Source organism: Myzus persicae, unplaced genomic scaffold (genome assembly GCF_001856785.1).
Source record: "Myzus persicae strain clone G006 unplaced genomic scaffold, MPER_G0061.0, whole genome shotgun sequence".
NCBI lineage: Eukaryota > Metazoa > Arthropoda > Insecta > Hemiptera > Aphididae > Myzus > Myzus persicae.
In genome coordinates, this window is record NW_019104105.1 from 1 (window position 1) to 18,189 (window position 18,189).

Sequence of the window (18,189 nt, forward strand, 5' to 3'; positions counted from 1 at the left end):
AACTAGTACTGGCAGTGGTGGACTAGATAGATTGATGCAAGGGTGTGAATATTATTAATTATTAAAAATAAATCCACACAGCAAATTAATGTCCATAGCATGTACTTTAATGGCTCTAGGTCAGGACTATCCTCAGGACTGCCAGAGGATATTCATAGAAAGTCCAGATGTCCTTCTTTTATATCCTTTGGATGTCTTGATAGGATGAAGTAAGAACACACTATCAGAATGAAGTGATTACATCTTACAAGGATGAACTGAGGAGACACTTAACTCACAAAATTTAGACACTTTTAGTTTAAGTACCTTTGTATTTTACATAATATAAAGTACATACGTAGGTTAAAATTCACAAAATTATTACCTATATTAAATAAATCAAATATATTAGTACATACATAACTCAATATAAACAATATAATCTGTGTAACTAAGAGTATATAGATTGTTTTAATTTTTTAGTGTATACTATAGGTATATAATTACTTTAATATAATCGCTATTCAAACATTTAGTTTATTTCACACAATACAAGTTCAATAAATTTCAGTCTGAAAAAGTTACTATTTATGATAAATACATGTATAGTAGACTTGCGACTTGCAGGTGACCGGACGATAGAATTATGTGATTTTCTAATCGGTAGACAGCGATAATGACATTTATTTAAATAATATTCGTTACCGAAGGAGCCCGGCGACAGCGCCGACACACTGGAATGTGGGCACGTATTAGTGTATTACAAGACGTAAAATATTGTCTATGCGTAATGCGTAATGCGTATAAACGTAGTTCGTTGCGACTTGAAAACTGGAAAGTACACTCGATAGTCGATTCTGTTCTTTTACTGTTTACGTAAAACTGTTATCAAAAACACAGTAACGAATATTATCGGAACACGATGAAGCGACGGGCGTGCAAAGAGTAAGCAAGTGACAGGTGAGGTCGAAGTTGCAGTAGCTGAGCATACGTCTTGTCCATGGCTGAGCTGAGGCGCCCGAAGTCCGAACCAGCGCAACTCTAGACTCTAGAGACGAACGTTGTACCAACTCACAAAAAATTGTGTGCATATAGTGCATACCACCATATACCGTGTAATGTCTTTACGCGGTATAACTGTATAAGCAGCTGTGGTATAAGCTGCAGCAGTCTGCTGCTGGTCTATTATGTGCATGGCTTTCAGTGGAATGCTCAGGAATTTGGAATAAGAGGGGGGGGGGAATTCAAATTTTTTTACACGATTAAGATGTAGGTAAAACTCATAGAATATTTGAATGTTAGCTTATATTATATTTAATATATTCATGCACTTTTAGTGTGTGAACATTTCCTAAAAATACCAATCTAGGTGAAATCACCAACCATACATTTGTCTGGTAACGACAATAGTTCTTTGAAGTGCAGTATAAATTAAATTCTGCAATATTGGCCATAGTTTTCATAGTTAATGCAATCTAAATATAATTAAAAATTATGTTTGCATACTCTTTTTATATACATATTACAATATATAATCGTTTTTTTTTTCAATAGTGCCCTTTTCTTTGAATTATAAACTGTTTTCATTCCTTATCAAAATATGTCATCTTTCCCTACACCCCTTTAATAAATATTTAATTATTGATATTCCACATTTATATTTTGTTTGAACCCCAGTAACATTTAACACTTGTCTAGTGTCTAATGTTTATAATCCATTTTTAAATTCAGCTAAAATAATGTATACCTAATATTATATAACAACGTTACAATATTGTAATGAATCATGACTCTAAAATCTATTTGGGTTGACTACTGTGAAAACGGTTCAATACATGGGCTGAGGCATGTTATCCAGAATGACGAGAAACCACTTAATAGGTATCAAACTGATGTGACTGATTTAATATTTAACTAATATTTTTGAGGGTTTAAAATGATTTAAAATTGTACATACAGATTTATGTGGATACTGTTGTTGATTGTCGCCAGCATATCTATAGTGATTTTGGTTTCGGCGTCTTGGGAGAAATATTCTTACTCTTCAATGGAAATTGCTGTTGATGACCCTCGTTATCCACTCACCAAGATTGATTTTCCTGCAGTTACTATTTGTCCCATCAGCAAAATCATATATTCAAAGGCTCTCAAATTAGTGCTTAAGTATATACAATTAATTTAGTTTGATTTTTCTAGAAATATGTAAAATAGAAATTTTGTTTATCAAATAAAGGTGGATAATAGTTTATTTCAGCTGTTCAAATAAAACTGTAAATCAGGATTGAGGAAAAACTATATATCAAAATCATTTAAATAGATGAAATTGTATAGTGTATCTATTGGTTTGGAAAAAAGGAGCCTCTAGTATAGTAGTATAGTTTTATATCTTCATGTATCTAAAAATATCTTGATCTTATTTGTATATTTTTAAAAGTAGTTTTTGATTTTCAAAGAAATGGCATTATGTGTAAAAAAATCACCCAATAATGTTGAAAAAACAGCATGTAAGGTAGGTACACCTGCAGACTGAGCTCAACTCATAGTTATTTATTTCATAGGCTAACTACTAGTACCTATGATTTTCAATTGCCAATCTCAGATAAATCTCTGTATTGTACCCATTTATTTTTTGAAATTATAGTAATTAGACAAATTTCTTGTAAGCATCTTAAACTATACCAAATTATGAATATTCAATTCATAATTTATATTTCAAAGGCAATTGTTTTGTTAAACATTAAATTAATTTTATACATATTATTATACTTAAAATATCATGATGAATATTTTAATTTTAAAATTTTAATTCTTTCCACTTATAATCAATTGAATAATATTAAACTAATACATTTTCATTTTCCATAAGGGTGCTAGGTGATTCATTTAACGAAATACATTATTTCAAAAAACATTAATAGGTTATGAAAATACTTTTAAAAAGGAATTTTGAGTTATTAAAAAGTAGTGTCCATCTCAACCTAAAATATATATGTATATATACCTATATGATATGTTTTACATTAGGTATTATTTTTTAATTTTTAACTTTTTTATGAAAATATGAATTAATGATTCCCTAAAACATTTTGTAGGGTAATTAAATTTATAAAAAATGTGTTTTAGACGAGTAGCTTAAGAGCAATCACTAATACGTATTTAAAGTTGAGCTTAGGCAAACCTCAAAATGTTGGTCCGCTTTTCCCTTAATTTAGACAAAATACTTAAACTAATATTACCCCCTTGTTCAAAATTTGATATAGATTGAAATACCTACTCTGAATAATATTTTGCTTTGGAACATAAAATTGAAAATGTCCTTATGTTATAGTTCAAAACAGGAAAGAACTTTAAAAAATGTTATTGATAAAAATACTTTCCAAAAATGTTGTTTAGTTCCTAGTGAGTATGACATAGGTCTAAGGACTAAGAATTACGTAAAATAAATGTTTTCGAGAATGAAGATGACGAAAATGAGTGTCTTACATTAAATGGATCACCCAGTGTATGCCATTTGTATGCTTCTGAATTTCCATGGTTACCAATAAACATTAAACATTCTTTATATTTTATATCTCTTTATATAAACATCAGTAGATAGACCTTGACTGTCGATGATTCACTATGTTATAAAAAAAAGTTTAACTAGGTAATTATTGACTAATACTTGGGTACAGAAATGTTAGTTTTAATTTATTATTATATAAACGTATAGTTAGGTATCTACCTAAATTTATAAAATACATTATACGATAATAGGTATAGCATTATTGCAATACGTAGGTAATAATATTTTTTTTGATGATAAGCCGATATCTTACATCGTAGGTTTGCCTTCTGTATATTTGTAAAGATGTGTTAAGAAGTAATTAGAACTTAAAGTATAAAAATTAAATTTTTGGAACAAATAAGCAACACCAAATTATAAAGCAAAAATAAATTATGCACAAATATAACACAAATATGCATAAACTAAAACATTTTGAAATATTATAAGTACATGCCTATTACCTATGTATCTGATTTATTGTATCTTAACAACAAAATAAAAATGTACCTACATTAAGTCATTAAGGTATTAGGTTTAGATGTTTAGACTATAGAGGAGTCGCTGAAATGGATATGTTAAACTTGAACTCAATGATATGAAATCGTTGTATACAAAATACTATTCTAAGCGAAGACGATCTGTCAGCTGTTAGCAAAGTATATTAAGTATATTTTATATCGTTCCAATTAAAGTTATTTAAGGCATTTAGTTGGCATTGGTAGGTTCTACAGAAGGTTAAATTAATGCTTCCCGAATCATTTGCATTTGAAAGTGTTATTATGTATTTATGTGTATGAAATATAATAATAGACACAATAATATAGTATTTACTGATTTTTCGTTACATTCAATATGAACTATTTACGAGAATCGTTGTATTTAATTTTCAATCCTTGGCTATAAAAATTTAACATTTTATACATTTTCCAAACAATTTTAAGATTTTGATAAATTTTGTGAAATCTTGAATTTTAATACTTATAAAAAAAAATAGTATCGATGGATCTTGAATATATCTCAAATACTACTATAAAAATGTATGAGAACCTTGTATTAAATTGTCAAGATTTTTAACTCAATTACCCGGGGAATAAAATATTATAATCAATCATAAAAAAAAATTGAAAATTGCAAATATGTTCATACATTTCTCAAAACTAGTCAAATATCATGTATAAAAAATGATGAAATAAACATTTGGTGAAAATTTCATGTAACTACGGTTAATAGTTTTTAAATTTCAACAAAATAAGAAAATTGTTCTATAAGATAATTCATCAATTTAAGGCTGAATATTCAATGTCTATATTCAAATGTTCATAAAAAATGTATATGAGTTCCTGGTAAACTTTTTTTTTTGTTAAATGTAGGGAAACTAATTGGGAATTTCGTATTCAATTTTCAGATCTTAGATAAACATACACAATACTTTATGAATTTCTAACTCAAAATAATTTGCAAATTTTCGTGATTTGAGGGAATTCAGTTAACATATTCTAACTTCAGAAGCTCGTAAGAAAATATCATCGGAACTTTTAAAAAAAAAATCTTTTACTAACAATAACTTATGAGAAAATTGCATTAAATTTGCAAGCTTTTGACACGAGAATATATTCTTATGTCTAAAAATAAGCCTGGCGAGAAACGAGTTAAAAAGTTGAAGTTAAGTTAAAAATTCATTTTAATATTTTAATATTTATTCTCATTAACTTAATATTTAACTTAACTGATTTTTATTGATATAAACTTAATAAAATAAAACGAGTTACTTTTAATCAAATCCAATTTCGTTCATTTATAGGTAAATAATTAAATAGTAAATATAATACAATTATTATTGATGATAGGTAAGGTATATAAACATTTACTTTTTATTATTTTATACCATATAACTAGCTGCTTATATATATTTAAAAAATAAATAACTTAACCTAAGTTGGGTTAATTATAAGTTCTCAAATAACTTTTAACTTAACTGAGTTAAAAAAAAATGATAACCATTAACTTTAAATGTTTTTAAATGTTTTCTATCAATTTAACTTAACTCGTCAAAAATTATCATTAACTTGCCCAGGCTTGCCTAAAAATAGCTCAATTATGGGAGAAAATACTATAATATTTTATAAAAGAAAATTTTTATACTATAATATTCCTTGAAAATTTAATTTTTAAAGGCTTAAACTAAAAATCAATTTTGTCGAAATCCAAGGTTTTCCTTAATTTTTTTTTTTTTTAATTTTTCTTGACGCTTTTGAAAACTACTATGAAGATACTGAGCGGAGCGACTGAGTTGTTTTTTTTGTGTGTGTCTTCACATTTTGGGCCATTAAAAATGCTTCGATTTTCTTCGACAACATATCTCCTGATATATTGTAACAATAGCAGTTGAAAACTATTGAAAATACAAACTCACGATTTTGTTTCATATAAAACTGACCCAGCAATGCTTTGCTATTGCAAGATTTCTCAGATATTAATTTGCTATTTATTTTCTGGATTTTAAATAATTATTTTTATTTTAGACCACTTTTAGTCACGTTTCCGTGGTAATGTAGCCATATAAATTTAGCGTCACCACCAAGGATTCTTCATATAATGTTGAAAAAAAATTATATCGCTTGTGTCAATAGAAAAATTGATGCTTATTGCAACTTTTTTATTTAATAGATTTAACGTACGAAGCTCTAAACATTATTAGCTATTCAAGCGCTACCTATTACATTGATGGGATATCATATTATATATTATATTATTTATATTATACTTTTATTATCGCACCTCAAGCTAGATAAATACTTTATATGAATAATATTTTTTATTTTTATTTTACTTTTTATTTTGACTGTGGATACGCCGATGAGCGGCTATAAGTGCAACTTAACCATCTTAGCAAGTAATTTGTGAAAATTCGATTAGTTATTAGTTATTTTTAACCAATAACTAATCTAATGTAACACCATGTTTTTTGCTGAGGTAAATACTTATAATAATTGTTTAGTATTCCACGTCGATACCGACCAGCCTAGAAGCATCTGTGGTTGTGGAGTTTGATTGTTATTTATTTTCAGCCAGCAACTATTTCTTACTTAAAAGGTATAGGTATACAATTTACACGTTTATTTTAATTAATAATACCTTTACACTTATTTTTTATTGACAAAAATGGTACTAAAACCTTCAACAGAGTGTCGGGTATAACAGTTCAGTTCGGTTCAGTAGTTTTCTCGGTTAGCGTGGTCGTGGAAAACCCCTTATAATTTCATATAATAGTATAGATTTAAAGTTCAAATTTTGACAAAATGTATGAAATTAAAATGTACAATTTATTCTGTAGTTAAATATTTATAAATGTTAAACTTTTACAGCAAATATTTAAATCAAAGTTGTACATAAATAGTCAATTTGGTAACCAATAAATCTAAAAAAAAGTATTCTAACACAATTTTTTTGTATAGTTATTTTATGTTCAAATTTGAACGAAATAAAATATTATTAAATAACCAAGAATTATGGTTAAAGTTATTTTATAATAATTTAAAATATTCGCGGAAGCATTGCGAAAGCAGTTTCCGCGGCGTCGTTGGTTCAAAACTGTAAAAAAAATTGTATTATTTAAGATAAATTAAATAAATTACTTAAAGCACAATAATATCATTAAATATACTAAGTTAAAAATTAATATTATAGGCTGACAGACCATCTTCACTCAGAATTGTTTTTCGCATACAATGATGTAAAATAATAGAATTATATTTAATACTATTCATTACAGAGTGATACACTTATAACTATAGGGCCCGGATTTCAATGCAAAGTGCATATTTTTTTGGTTGATCATATACAATGCTTTCTAAGTACATAATTCGTTCCATGTAACGAGGGTTTGAAAGCTACAAATTTTATTTTGCATTTTTTTGCATATTTCGACGTTTTTTCATTTTTAGAGCATTTTTAGCATTATTGGGTCATTTTGTTGGTTTTTAATGCATATTTGTTCAAAATAGATATAAAACTTGGAATATTCAAAAAAATATCTAAAGATAAATTATTTTCTTGATATTTAAGAAGGTTTATCGGGTTTTCCTATACAAATTGTCATTTTTTTTTTCGATTTAGTTTTTATCTTATCTTAATCTATTATTGACTGTAGATGTTTAGAATGAATAATATTTCCTCTAAAACGGCCAAAACATGCATGTCGACATCATATCAGTCAATATTTAAAATTTTCAGTTTTTTTTTAATAAAATAATTATTATGTCTCATTTATAAATTACAATTTGTATATAAAAAAAATATATGGCATTTTTAAGGTCATTTTTGTGGTAAAATGCATTTTTTAAGGGCATTTTTGGCTATTTTTTAGAGCATATCTGTATAGTTTTAAGTGCATTTAAATCCGGGCCCTACTTATAACCTATAGTCTGTTCAAAATGAGATCGGTACGGGTGGTCCGTGGTATTTGACACCTCCCCCCCCCTGAAAAGGTTATTTCCAGGCACGCCCTTTGCACCCCCCTCGTGGCGCCCAAGACAGCTTGTAAAGTTTTATCGATAGTCGGTAATTTTTTTTCAACCAAAAGGAATGAACTTTCTGACGCAGCGCATTCCGATCTAAATCGTCTCATTTGTCAAATAAACACTTTTTACAACGTGTTTTATTTGGAGACGTAACAGTTCCAGTTGTTTTGTATTCAGTAATAATTGAATTGATAGAAGTACGACCCATACCCACCGTTTTCGAAATTTCATTAACCATTAGCTTTATTGATATATCTGGAGGTCTTAATTTAATGTCTTTGTACATATTAATAATCATGGTCATCTGAAGACTAAATTTCCACCAAAAAATAGATACTTAAGTAGTCAGTGTTTTATACCTATGTCATCTTTTAAAGTACGTATTTACATTTACGGTACAAGTGACGGCGGTTAACTTAACCAAACCACTACCAGTATATTAGAATTCATAACATTTTACTCACTTTTCCTTGAACATTTCTTCTTTTTGGAGAAATAGTTTCCTCCACATTGTCCACTTCAGACATCATATCCACACGATCACTTGTGGTAAATTAGTTAAAATAAAGCGTTAAAAAACGTACAAAAAGGAACAAAAATCACAGATAAAAGGACGGAGCGTAACACGAGACGTCAACACAGAGAGTGAAGCACAATAATGCATTGAATTCGTTAAAAATACATTTTATTTATTTTATTTTATCAATGTTTATTGATACATATTATGGTCGTAATACGGGTCACGGGACATACATTCCTTGGGGCTATTCATTTCAAATACCCAATATTCATTTACCTATTTTTTGTGTATACCTGGTAGGGACGCACGACGCACGTACGCACAATGCACATATACCAAGTACTCCGAAAGCACGGGCGGCGACCGAAGAGTCTCGAGAGAACACGACAAGTTGAATCGACAAGTTGAATCAACAAGTGGCCTGCCGCCGATGAAAACTGATCGCCTCCTCGTACCGATCTCATTTTGAACAGACTATACGTACAGCAGAGCTACATAAACTTACCTGATTTTTTACTTTTAATCCAACAAAGTTCTAACTTGACTCACTTTCAAACCAAAAAAGATGCTGAAGTAGAAAATCTAAGCATTTTTATTTCTCCAAAAAGTGACGACGGACACATAAAAAACTTAGTCATTGTAAAATCAATAGGTACATTCTAAAAGTTAAAAACTAGATACAAGGTACTAGATAAAAATATACAATTCTTATTTATGAAATATATGGTACCTATATTGATTACTAGTAAAAGGTATCTGAGATGCAAATTGCACATATTTACTAGGTAGGTATACCTTGTACTTAATATTTAGTTACATAATAATAATACTGTAGTTAATAGTTGGTATGCTTATGCAACGATTCTGAAAAATTGTATATTGTTAAAAAAAAAATTTTCAATATACATATTATTATCATGTTTGATGTTATTGACTATTATAGACACATGTGTGGAGTCATATCTGTATTTAGAATTATGTAGGTACCTATCTAATAGGTATCTATACTACGAACTATGAAGTATAAATAAGCTGCATACTCAATCTAAAATTCATATATTATGGTTATTGGTATGATTATGATATTAAGTTTAAAACATTAATTGCGTAGCTCACTTTTTTGTACTGACTACGAGAATACTAAATAACTTGATGAAATAGGTAGTCTATTTTATTTGTTTTCAGTAAGCATTCCAACGATTCTGACTTGAGAACTAAGTGGACAAATTCTTTGATGGCACTTGCAAGGATGCAATTCCCGCATAACACGATTCTATATTATATTCTTAAAAATGCATCTCTGGTCAATATACCCCTGGATGATATATCTGATCTCATGTTAAAAGTAAGAAACGTCGGAAATAAAAGTTAATAATATGTTTAATTTATTTTGGTATGCAATGATTTTATATCATTGAATTCCAGTTTAACACATCCGTAACAGTAACCTTCTACACCAGTGTCAATATTCTGAAAATTAATTGCAAAATGTTGAAAATTGAGTTTCACAATTTGCAAATTGATATTGACAAAATATCAAATATCTAATAATATAAACCCAGATTGACAATATATTTCTTATACTATAACTGTTGTTAGAACGCCATTTTATTAATGTATTTTTGAGGGGCTACATCGTGGTCTAATAGCAGCATTTTTAATATTATGTACTAATGATGGGCTAGTATTAGCTTATAATGTAGCCCTCCAAGAATGTATTAATAAAATATCGTTCTACCAGCAGTAGGTGATTGCGAAACCTTGAAACCCAATCTGCACCATTTTGGCCGACCTTTCATTAATAATTTTTATGAACTTAAATTTTAAAGACATAATATTATAATAAAGTTATGATGCTAAATGACAATTTAAATGCATAATTAATAATAATAATGTGAGGGCCGAGAGCATATAATAATAATACTCCAACTTTATTTACACCGTAACACCTAGCCACCTAGTGTCTAAATATGTGGAGGACTAGCTGGGTGTGTAGTGTTGTGATACCTCGAACAGTTAAGTAGTGGTGGGGTTGCCGGGCAAATACTGTCGAGCTACGTAGTGCATGTTGTATAGTTAAGTGTATTTGTGTCTAATGTGTGTTATGTGTGTGTGCATAAAATTAAACATATAAAAAAAAAAATGGTAACACGCTTGCTGGTAAAAATGAGATGCTTTTTAATATACAATAAATAATATAATAAATCACAGCAACACAATAATGGTATAAAAATGCATAAATAATTCACAGCCCTTCTAGCTCAACAGAATAGAATTATAATACGATATGGCCCTTCTGGTCCAACAGGAAAAAATAGTAATATTATAGAAGGCCCTTATGGCCCTTATGGTCAAACAGAATAAATTATAAATTTGCTAAAGGCAGCTATTAGAGCTGTATAAATAAGTATAATATACAAATAATATGGTCTTTCTGACACAAATATTAATAATAAAATATATGGCCCTTTAGGCTTAACAACTCAAATAGGGAATAGGTAAATGTAATAATAATAATAAAAATAACTCACAATTTGTGGAGCGCTGACTGGCCTGCTGGTCCTGTACTGGCTGTACTTATGTTATAATAATAATAATAACACTCACAAAACCATATTATAATAATTTTCGATTAGCGCCTAAACATTAATAAAATATAAATATGTATAACAGGCAAACGTGCCTGGTAAATAATAATACAAAAAAAACCAAACTATATAATAATTTGAAGCGATTCGCGTCCACGATATAATAATTTATAATATTATTAATGACAAATTTGCATCACGAAAAATAAGATAAAATTAAAAATACCGGTGATATGCGCCTCGGTAAAAAGTATAAAATATATGAAAAACACGGCGATTCGCGCACTGAAAATTAAGTGTAAATCTCTGGTGGCGATCTGTGCCACGACGATTAAAAACGATATTAAAAAAACTATTAGCGCCACTACGATGACAATTCAATATAATATTAAATAACCGACGATTCGCGGACGGCAAAAAAGATATAATTTAAAAGAAAACAGCAATTTGCGAACTTCTCGGGTCGGTATTGCCGCGACCACGTAGAGAGAACTATTACTGGATCATGGCGGCCGTGTTAAAATTTAATCGCGGAGCCGGCTCGGAGATGTGCGATAGGGCGCTGCTAATCTACACATTATATAACTCACAAGACAATAATAATTAAAACAAAAATAACAATACGATTATCGTGTGTTTGTGTAACCAGCTACTCCCCCGTGACCGATATCACTATGTATACTGATTACCAAGTGGTGACGACAAAAAATATCTTAAAATATAAATCATATTTTCCTCTCCGAATTTTTTTTTATCGTTCACCCTTGAGGGGGTAGGTAAAAAACGAACATAGTTTAAAGATACTACTTGGATACATCTGTCGTGTTCTTTTCGTATACAAGTGACTATGTGAGTCTCAATAATGTTGGAACATTTCGCACAGGCTCAGAAAAACGATTATAAATTACATTTTACTCTTTTATGATTTGATTATGATATTATGATCCTTCATACATTTTCTTAAATCGTGACTAGTTGAAGCTTTGCCCTGCCCCCCCCCCTCTTAATCACTCAAACTTCTAGTAGTAGATAATGAAGGCGCATACAGTGATTCTCATCGTCTTTTAAGTTTAATTTTTAATTTTTTGATTTGTGCGTTCTAACACATTGAAAAAAATGTATTACAACATATAGTTGGCACCATCCATAGATGACATATTCATAAAATGCTTTTGGAGAGGCGTAACGTACAAATGCAAAGATATCCTGCGGTTTCAACGTACCGAAGAAGGGTTTTGTTATTCATTCAACAGCCAAACTGCTGAGAGGAGTACAAGGTAGGTACCACTACCTAAATTATGCAATATGCAAAATAATTAATTCCAGGCTATGAGTTACAACTAAATGTGCAGCGACTGTAAACTATATATAAATATGGGTGTAATTATTAACCCCGTGATAGGCAGCTTTGTTCACTCCCAATCTCTTGGAGGCCTTTTTTCTCGATGTATTAAATGATTTACAACTTCTTTATAATTATTATTATCATCATGATCATCATAATTACATCGTCGCCGTTGTCATATTCCCTAGCAGCTACTTTTTTTAAAATTATTGTTATGTGAATTTTTTCTCTTATAGCCATTACAACACAACAATAAACAACAATAAATAAAGCTAATATAGCTACGCAAAGTCTTTATTATTATTATTGGTATTAAAAGTCAAGAGCACTCTAGCTAGTGAATTTTTTGTGTATAGATGATTCAAGAGTGTATAACCATCAAAATTAGTGACGAGTTGTGCTATCACCGAAATTCAAAGTTGTCTCATAAATCTAAGATTTGTCCATAAGTCCACATTCCTTTCTTCTTTAGTGGTACTAGTACTGCTGTACTTGGTTTGGTCGTTTTTTTCATTGAAGGGGCCTATCCACGCCAAGTCAAGTCTATATGTAGAAATATCAAGCGTGTGATTGTCTACCCAGATATTAATAGGTGCTAATCTTGGAACAATTAAATCACCAATTAATGGCATAGATAATATCAACGATTAGTCCTTTTTTTATTCCATCGTTTGCTCACAAACAATAAAAATTATCATGTTATTATAGTAACGAAAGTAATTTTAATCCACCGTTTGTTGGGCCGGATGGAGTACTCATTCCACTTCGAAACAACGCCGCAGGCAAAGAGACCGGACTAAAATTAATCATGAGCAACATGAGCCACGAATTTTTTCCCACTGACAATCGCAGGAGAGGCTTTAACGTAAGTTGGAATACGTGAATGCTATATTTGAGTACCTTCATGACACAGAATATTCAATTTATATTTGGTTATAATTGTTGTATGAAATATTTAAGACATTATATTTTTCTTGAACAATTAATCACTTTTGACCTACTATATAAAATATAAATAATACCATCTAGCTCGATGGTAAACTATCACAATTTAATATTTAAAATAAACAGTAGAAGGTTGGCACAACATCGAAAAAACTGCCTAATGCACAATATAAAAACAATTGTCCGGTGGCTCAATATAGGTATAAGTTATAGCCTATAACAAACAATTTGGTCTATAATAGAAATATAGAATAATACTTTTTTCCACCTCATGGCGTAGTATAATATATAAAAAACAATGGCTTATAAGTTATAATAGGCACTTATAGGCCCGTAAACCAATTACACAAACCTATAGAGTGATTTTTTAAGCATACTATCCCTATTTTTATGTTTAAATTAAACATAAATTCAAATTCTGATATTTGGAACTTTTAAATATAGGTACCAGTGCCGCGTTGAACGTTTGAATTGAAAAATGTTTCAAACTAAACCTGAATTGTGATTAAATCTTGTTGTATTTTATTTAGTAAAGAAGTTATTTGATATCTGTCTTACTGCCTTAGTATTATCCTTACTTCTTACATAGTTCTATTCAATATTAATAATATTATCAAATCACCCCTTAAGAGCACCCGTATGTGTTTTCTGTCTAACAAAATATGTACAACATAATAAAAACTGTTTTGCGTGGGACAACTTTTCTCGCACCATATTTGCTGTAGAATTATCCAATCTTCACAACACGTAAAGAAGAACTTAATCTGTGTAACAGCGTGCTTTTTTATAATTATACATTTACACTATAAAATCATTTTTTCTAAGCAAATGAAAAAAAAATATAAAAACAAAATGTTTAGAAGTAAATAACTAAGCAAATTAATTTTATTGTATTTATGTTATCTAAAATATATGCACGCTGTTACATAGATAATTTTCTACGCTATATGTTCAGAAACTTTGGAGCCATTATAAAAAATACGAAAAAATAAAAGTTGTCCAGCGCAAAACAGTTTTTGCTATGTTGTACATTTGTTAGACGAAGACAACACATGAGGGTGTGGCGTCCTCTTAAATGTGTACCTAAACGTACAAACATATTTTATTCATTAAAAATGACATACTTTTCATAAAAAAAAATGTTCGTTGGGCGAGTGAATATTATAATCTACGCCATAAACATTTTAATGGTAACGAGCTAAACAACCGTTTCTCCTAAATAAATTCTGTATTTGCGCAATTATTTTGTGCGCGCTTTACCTTAGTAATATTGGTAGATGTAAGTTGACTTTTAAACAGGGCCAGAATAATGAAGGTGTAAAAAGAGCTTTCTTCACTGTATTTTTCCCGAACAGGTGATGGTACACCCTCCTGATGGCTTTCCGGACGTGGCGACCGCCTACAAGATTCACGCCGTACGCGATCGCATCACTCTGATATCGGTGAGCGCGGCCCAAGTAGAAGCAGACGAATCGCTCGACCGTCTTGACAGTCAGAACAGCCAGTGTTACTTGTACAAAGCAAAGGCGAAGAATCTCAACTCATTGCTTCACAAGAGCAGCAATGAAGACACGTGTTTCATCAAGTGTAGGATGAGGGCCATCTACGAGGCGTGCAACTGTACACAGTACTTTTTCAAATTGTACAAAGGTGCAGTGAATTGTTAACGATGTTTAGACGTGAAAATCATAAAAAAAATATCTATACTACTATAATAAATAACTATACTAGTACTTTCAATTTATGGAATTATTTTCAAAATATTTTGACACTTATTGAAGTATAAAATAAAATAAATATTCCTTTATAGTTCGATGTATGTATTAATTTGATATTACATGGCTTAAGGGTGGCTGGGGGAGGGGTGTCAAAACCCCCTAATACCGCCATTAGATACGTCACTCATTTGTACACACCCTGAACTCGGGTAAATCGTAAGTTACGCGGTAATCGTATTCAGATCCGATTAAAAAAAAATATAGCATGGTACAATGCCTAATTATAAATAACTCCAAATTAAACAAAGAACAATAAATGTAAACTGAAAATGTATTGAAATAAACAAACAAAACTAGTTGATACTTTTCAATGTCTTGATTGTCCATTACGACCGCCTTCCGTCCCATACGCTTATGCAACCGCCCCTATAGAAGCCCTAGTAGTGGTGAGATACGATCTAATTCTGGTGTTTTTGGTTTTTCATTCAAATACAACCCAGTAAAAAAACGTATTAAACACTTTAGATTACTTAATAGTTACATGTTATGTAAATTAATTTTTAATATTTGTATGGTTGTTGTTTTACATAGGTCTCGGAAGCCATTGTGGAATTGAACACATACCTTGTTTGATTGCGAACGATAGTAAGGGCATAAATCTTACGAAATTATTAAGTATCAACTATTAATAATTATAGTTATATGATATGGACCTATAATCATGTTATAAACCAATATATTTTAATCAAACGATTAAGACATTAATTCTAAAAGCTTAAGTTCAAATACAAAACGATAACTTACCTAGGTGTATATTAAGTATTAATTGTAATATGATATTAGAAATACATTTTAATAAGTCAAGACTATTTTGGATATTATAAAATATGTATTAAATTAAATAATGAATTGTCAATGTAGGTACCTTTGATGAAATTCAATACAATAATCACAATCTTAGTATCAAAACCTATACCTATTTGAATATTTGATAATAATTACTAAAAACTTAATATCAATATAATATTAATCTATAATGGCACACTACAGTAACGATATTGTTCGTTATTTAGTACTTCAACGCAACCCCAAAATCACGGAAGATGAACCAGGGTTTCCCGAATGGAGCATACCATTTTCCATGAATTGCAGTTGCAGACCGCCTTGTTCGTTTATTACGTATACAACCGAGCTCCGGTATGAAATTAGGTAATACCTATCATCGATGTGCTTTAATATTTAATTATTATTAATAACTCATAATAATTTAGGTGATATGTTATAAGTTATAAGCATTTACACACCTTAGGCACCTTAGTATGTACGCACGTTTGAATATTATCCACAATGATTATTGCATAGTAAATATTTTGTGTAGGTCAATAATAAAATACCTACATATTATGTTTAAAAATAAATTAAATTTCCCAATACAATATATATATAGGAGACTTACAAAAAAATTAATAGTGAGCTCAAATAAACATCGTTCTGTGTATATATATACAGTATAGTATACGGTAGGTAAATACAGGGATAAAACATAACCTATATAGAATAATATGAATTTTAAGATTTATAAGTACCTAATGCTATAAAAAAAGGTCATAAATGTACTAAAAAATAATTTTAGTTGGATTCAAAGGTCTAGTTACGTATTGTTATATTAATAATTACTATATAATAATGAAAAACATAGTTTGTAATAATATAATATCAAAATATTGTGACAGAAACTATGATATATTCCCTACAGCGAAAGTGTTATTATACAATATTAGGTGTAATTATTACAACCCTACCACATTTTAGTATTTTACTAAAAATCATTTTAATCTTAAGAGCAGAAGTGTACTTAGGAATTGCTTAATAGAGGGAATAAGGAGTTGAACCAAGGACATGGAAGTAAGATGCTTCTCCCTTGATACCCCAATTAAAGTTCCAGATACTTTCCTACCTCATAACTTAACCAGAGCAATTTTGTTCTCCATAGCCCCTACTACACGTCCACATAACCCAAAATATGTAATGCATTGTGTGTGGACGCGGTATATCACTAAATAAAACTTTCCCATATAGACGCAAATCTAAACAATATAACTTAATTTTTTTAGACAGTTAATTCATAAAGAACCGTCGTCTTCGAGATACGATGTACTCCTGGAAGTCAATTACAGAGAACTGTATGCTACAAGCTATCGTCGGTCCATGAGGTATACCACTCAAGATTTGTTGGGTATGTATTTTAGTAGGTAAACTAGAATAGATACCGTTATATTTTTAATTTTTTTTTTGTGAACATAAACATCTTTTACTTTTTAAAATTAATTCGGCATCAAAAGTTTTGAACGAATTATATTAGACTGAAGTAGCGTAATCGTTATTTTGGATACGATATAATAAATAATAATAACAAACAATTTTATGTTCAACAGTGTCGTTTGGTGGAGTAGCCAGTCTGTTTCTGGGTTGCAGCCTAGTCAGTATAGTGGAAATCCTTTACGTGATCTACAAGTCAGTCTTGGTGCTTGCCAAAAAACTCTACAACAACTACAAGTTAAACAATAACCCAGCTTGACGAGATGCAACTGTTCCATATAAGCGATCTTAATTATTAAGACTTAAAATTATACGCACTAAAAAATAACTATCTATATGCACCAAAGATTTGCAAATATGCTAGTAAAAGATATGTCTTAAGAAAAAATCATGATTTCGGTTTTAAATTAATATAAATTGAAACTTACAAAGTGTGAATCGTTTAATTGTACAATATATAGACTATAGAGACATAAAGCGCATTTTATTTATATTGTCCAGTTTTCTGATTGATTTTATTTTTAATAAACTGGTAAGGACCCTTTAGAAGATTTTGATAATAATACAGTGTAAATAATAAGTTACAACGCTAAACTTACAAATAGACAATAGTAGTGAATACTTAATATGATACATATACATTTTCATCAAAAAAAATAAATAAGAAACAAATGTTGAGACTAGAACAATAAAAATACAGTTACAAGA

The 18,189-nt window shown here is 29.7% G+C and overlaps 1 protein-coding gene across 1 annotated transcript; it reads left to right on the forward strand.

Moving 5' to 3' along the window:
* The first annotated feature begins 1,288 nt into the window (after positions 1–1,288).
* On the forward strand, positions 1,289–17,773 carry LOC111038792 (pickpocket protein 19-like). Its single transcript, XM_022322027.1, is given in 10 exon segments — positions 1,289–1,860; positions 1,939–2,142; positions 9,752–9,911; positions 12,289–12,431; positions 13,208–13,364; positions 14,800–15,094; positions 15,754–15,807; positions 16,236–16,371; positions 17,277–17,398; positions 17,598–17,773. Coding segments are annotated over 10 exon segments (1,542 nt in total). The 5' UTR covers positions 1,289–1,765.
* Positions 17,774–18,189: the final 416 nt, after the last annotated feature.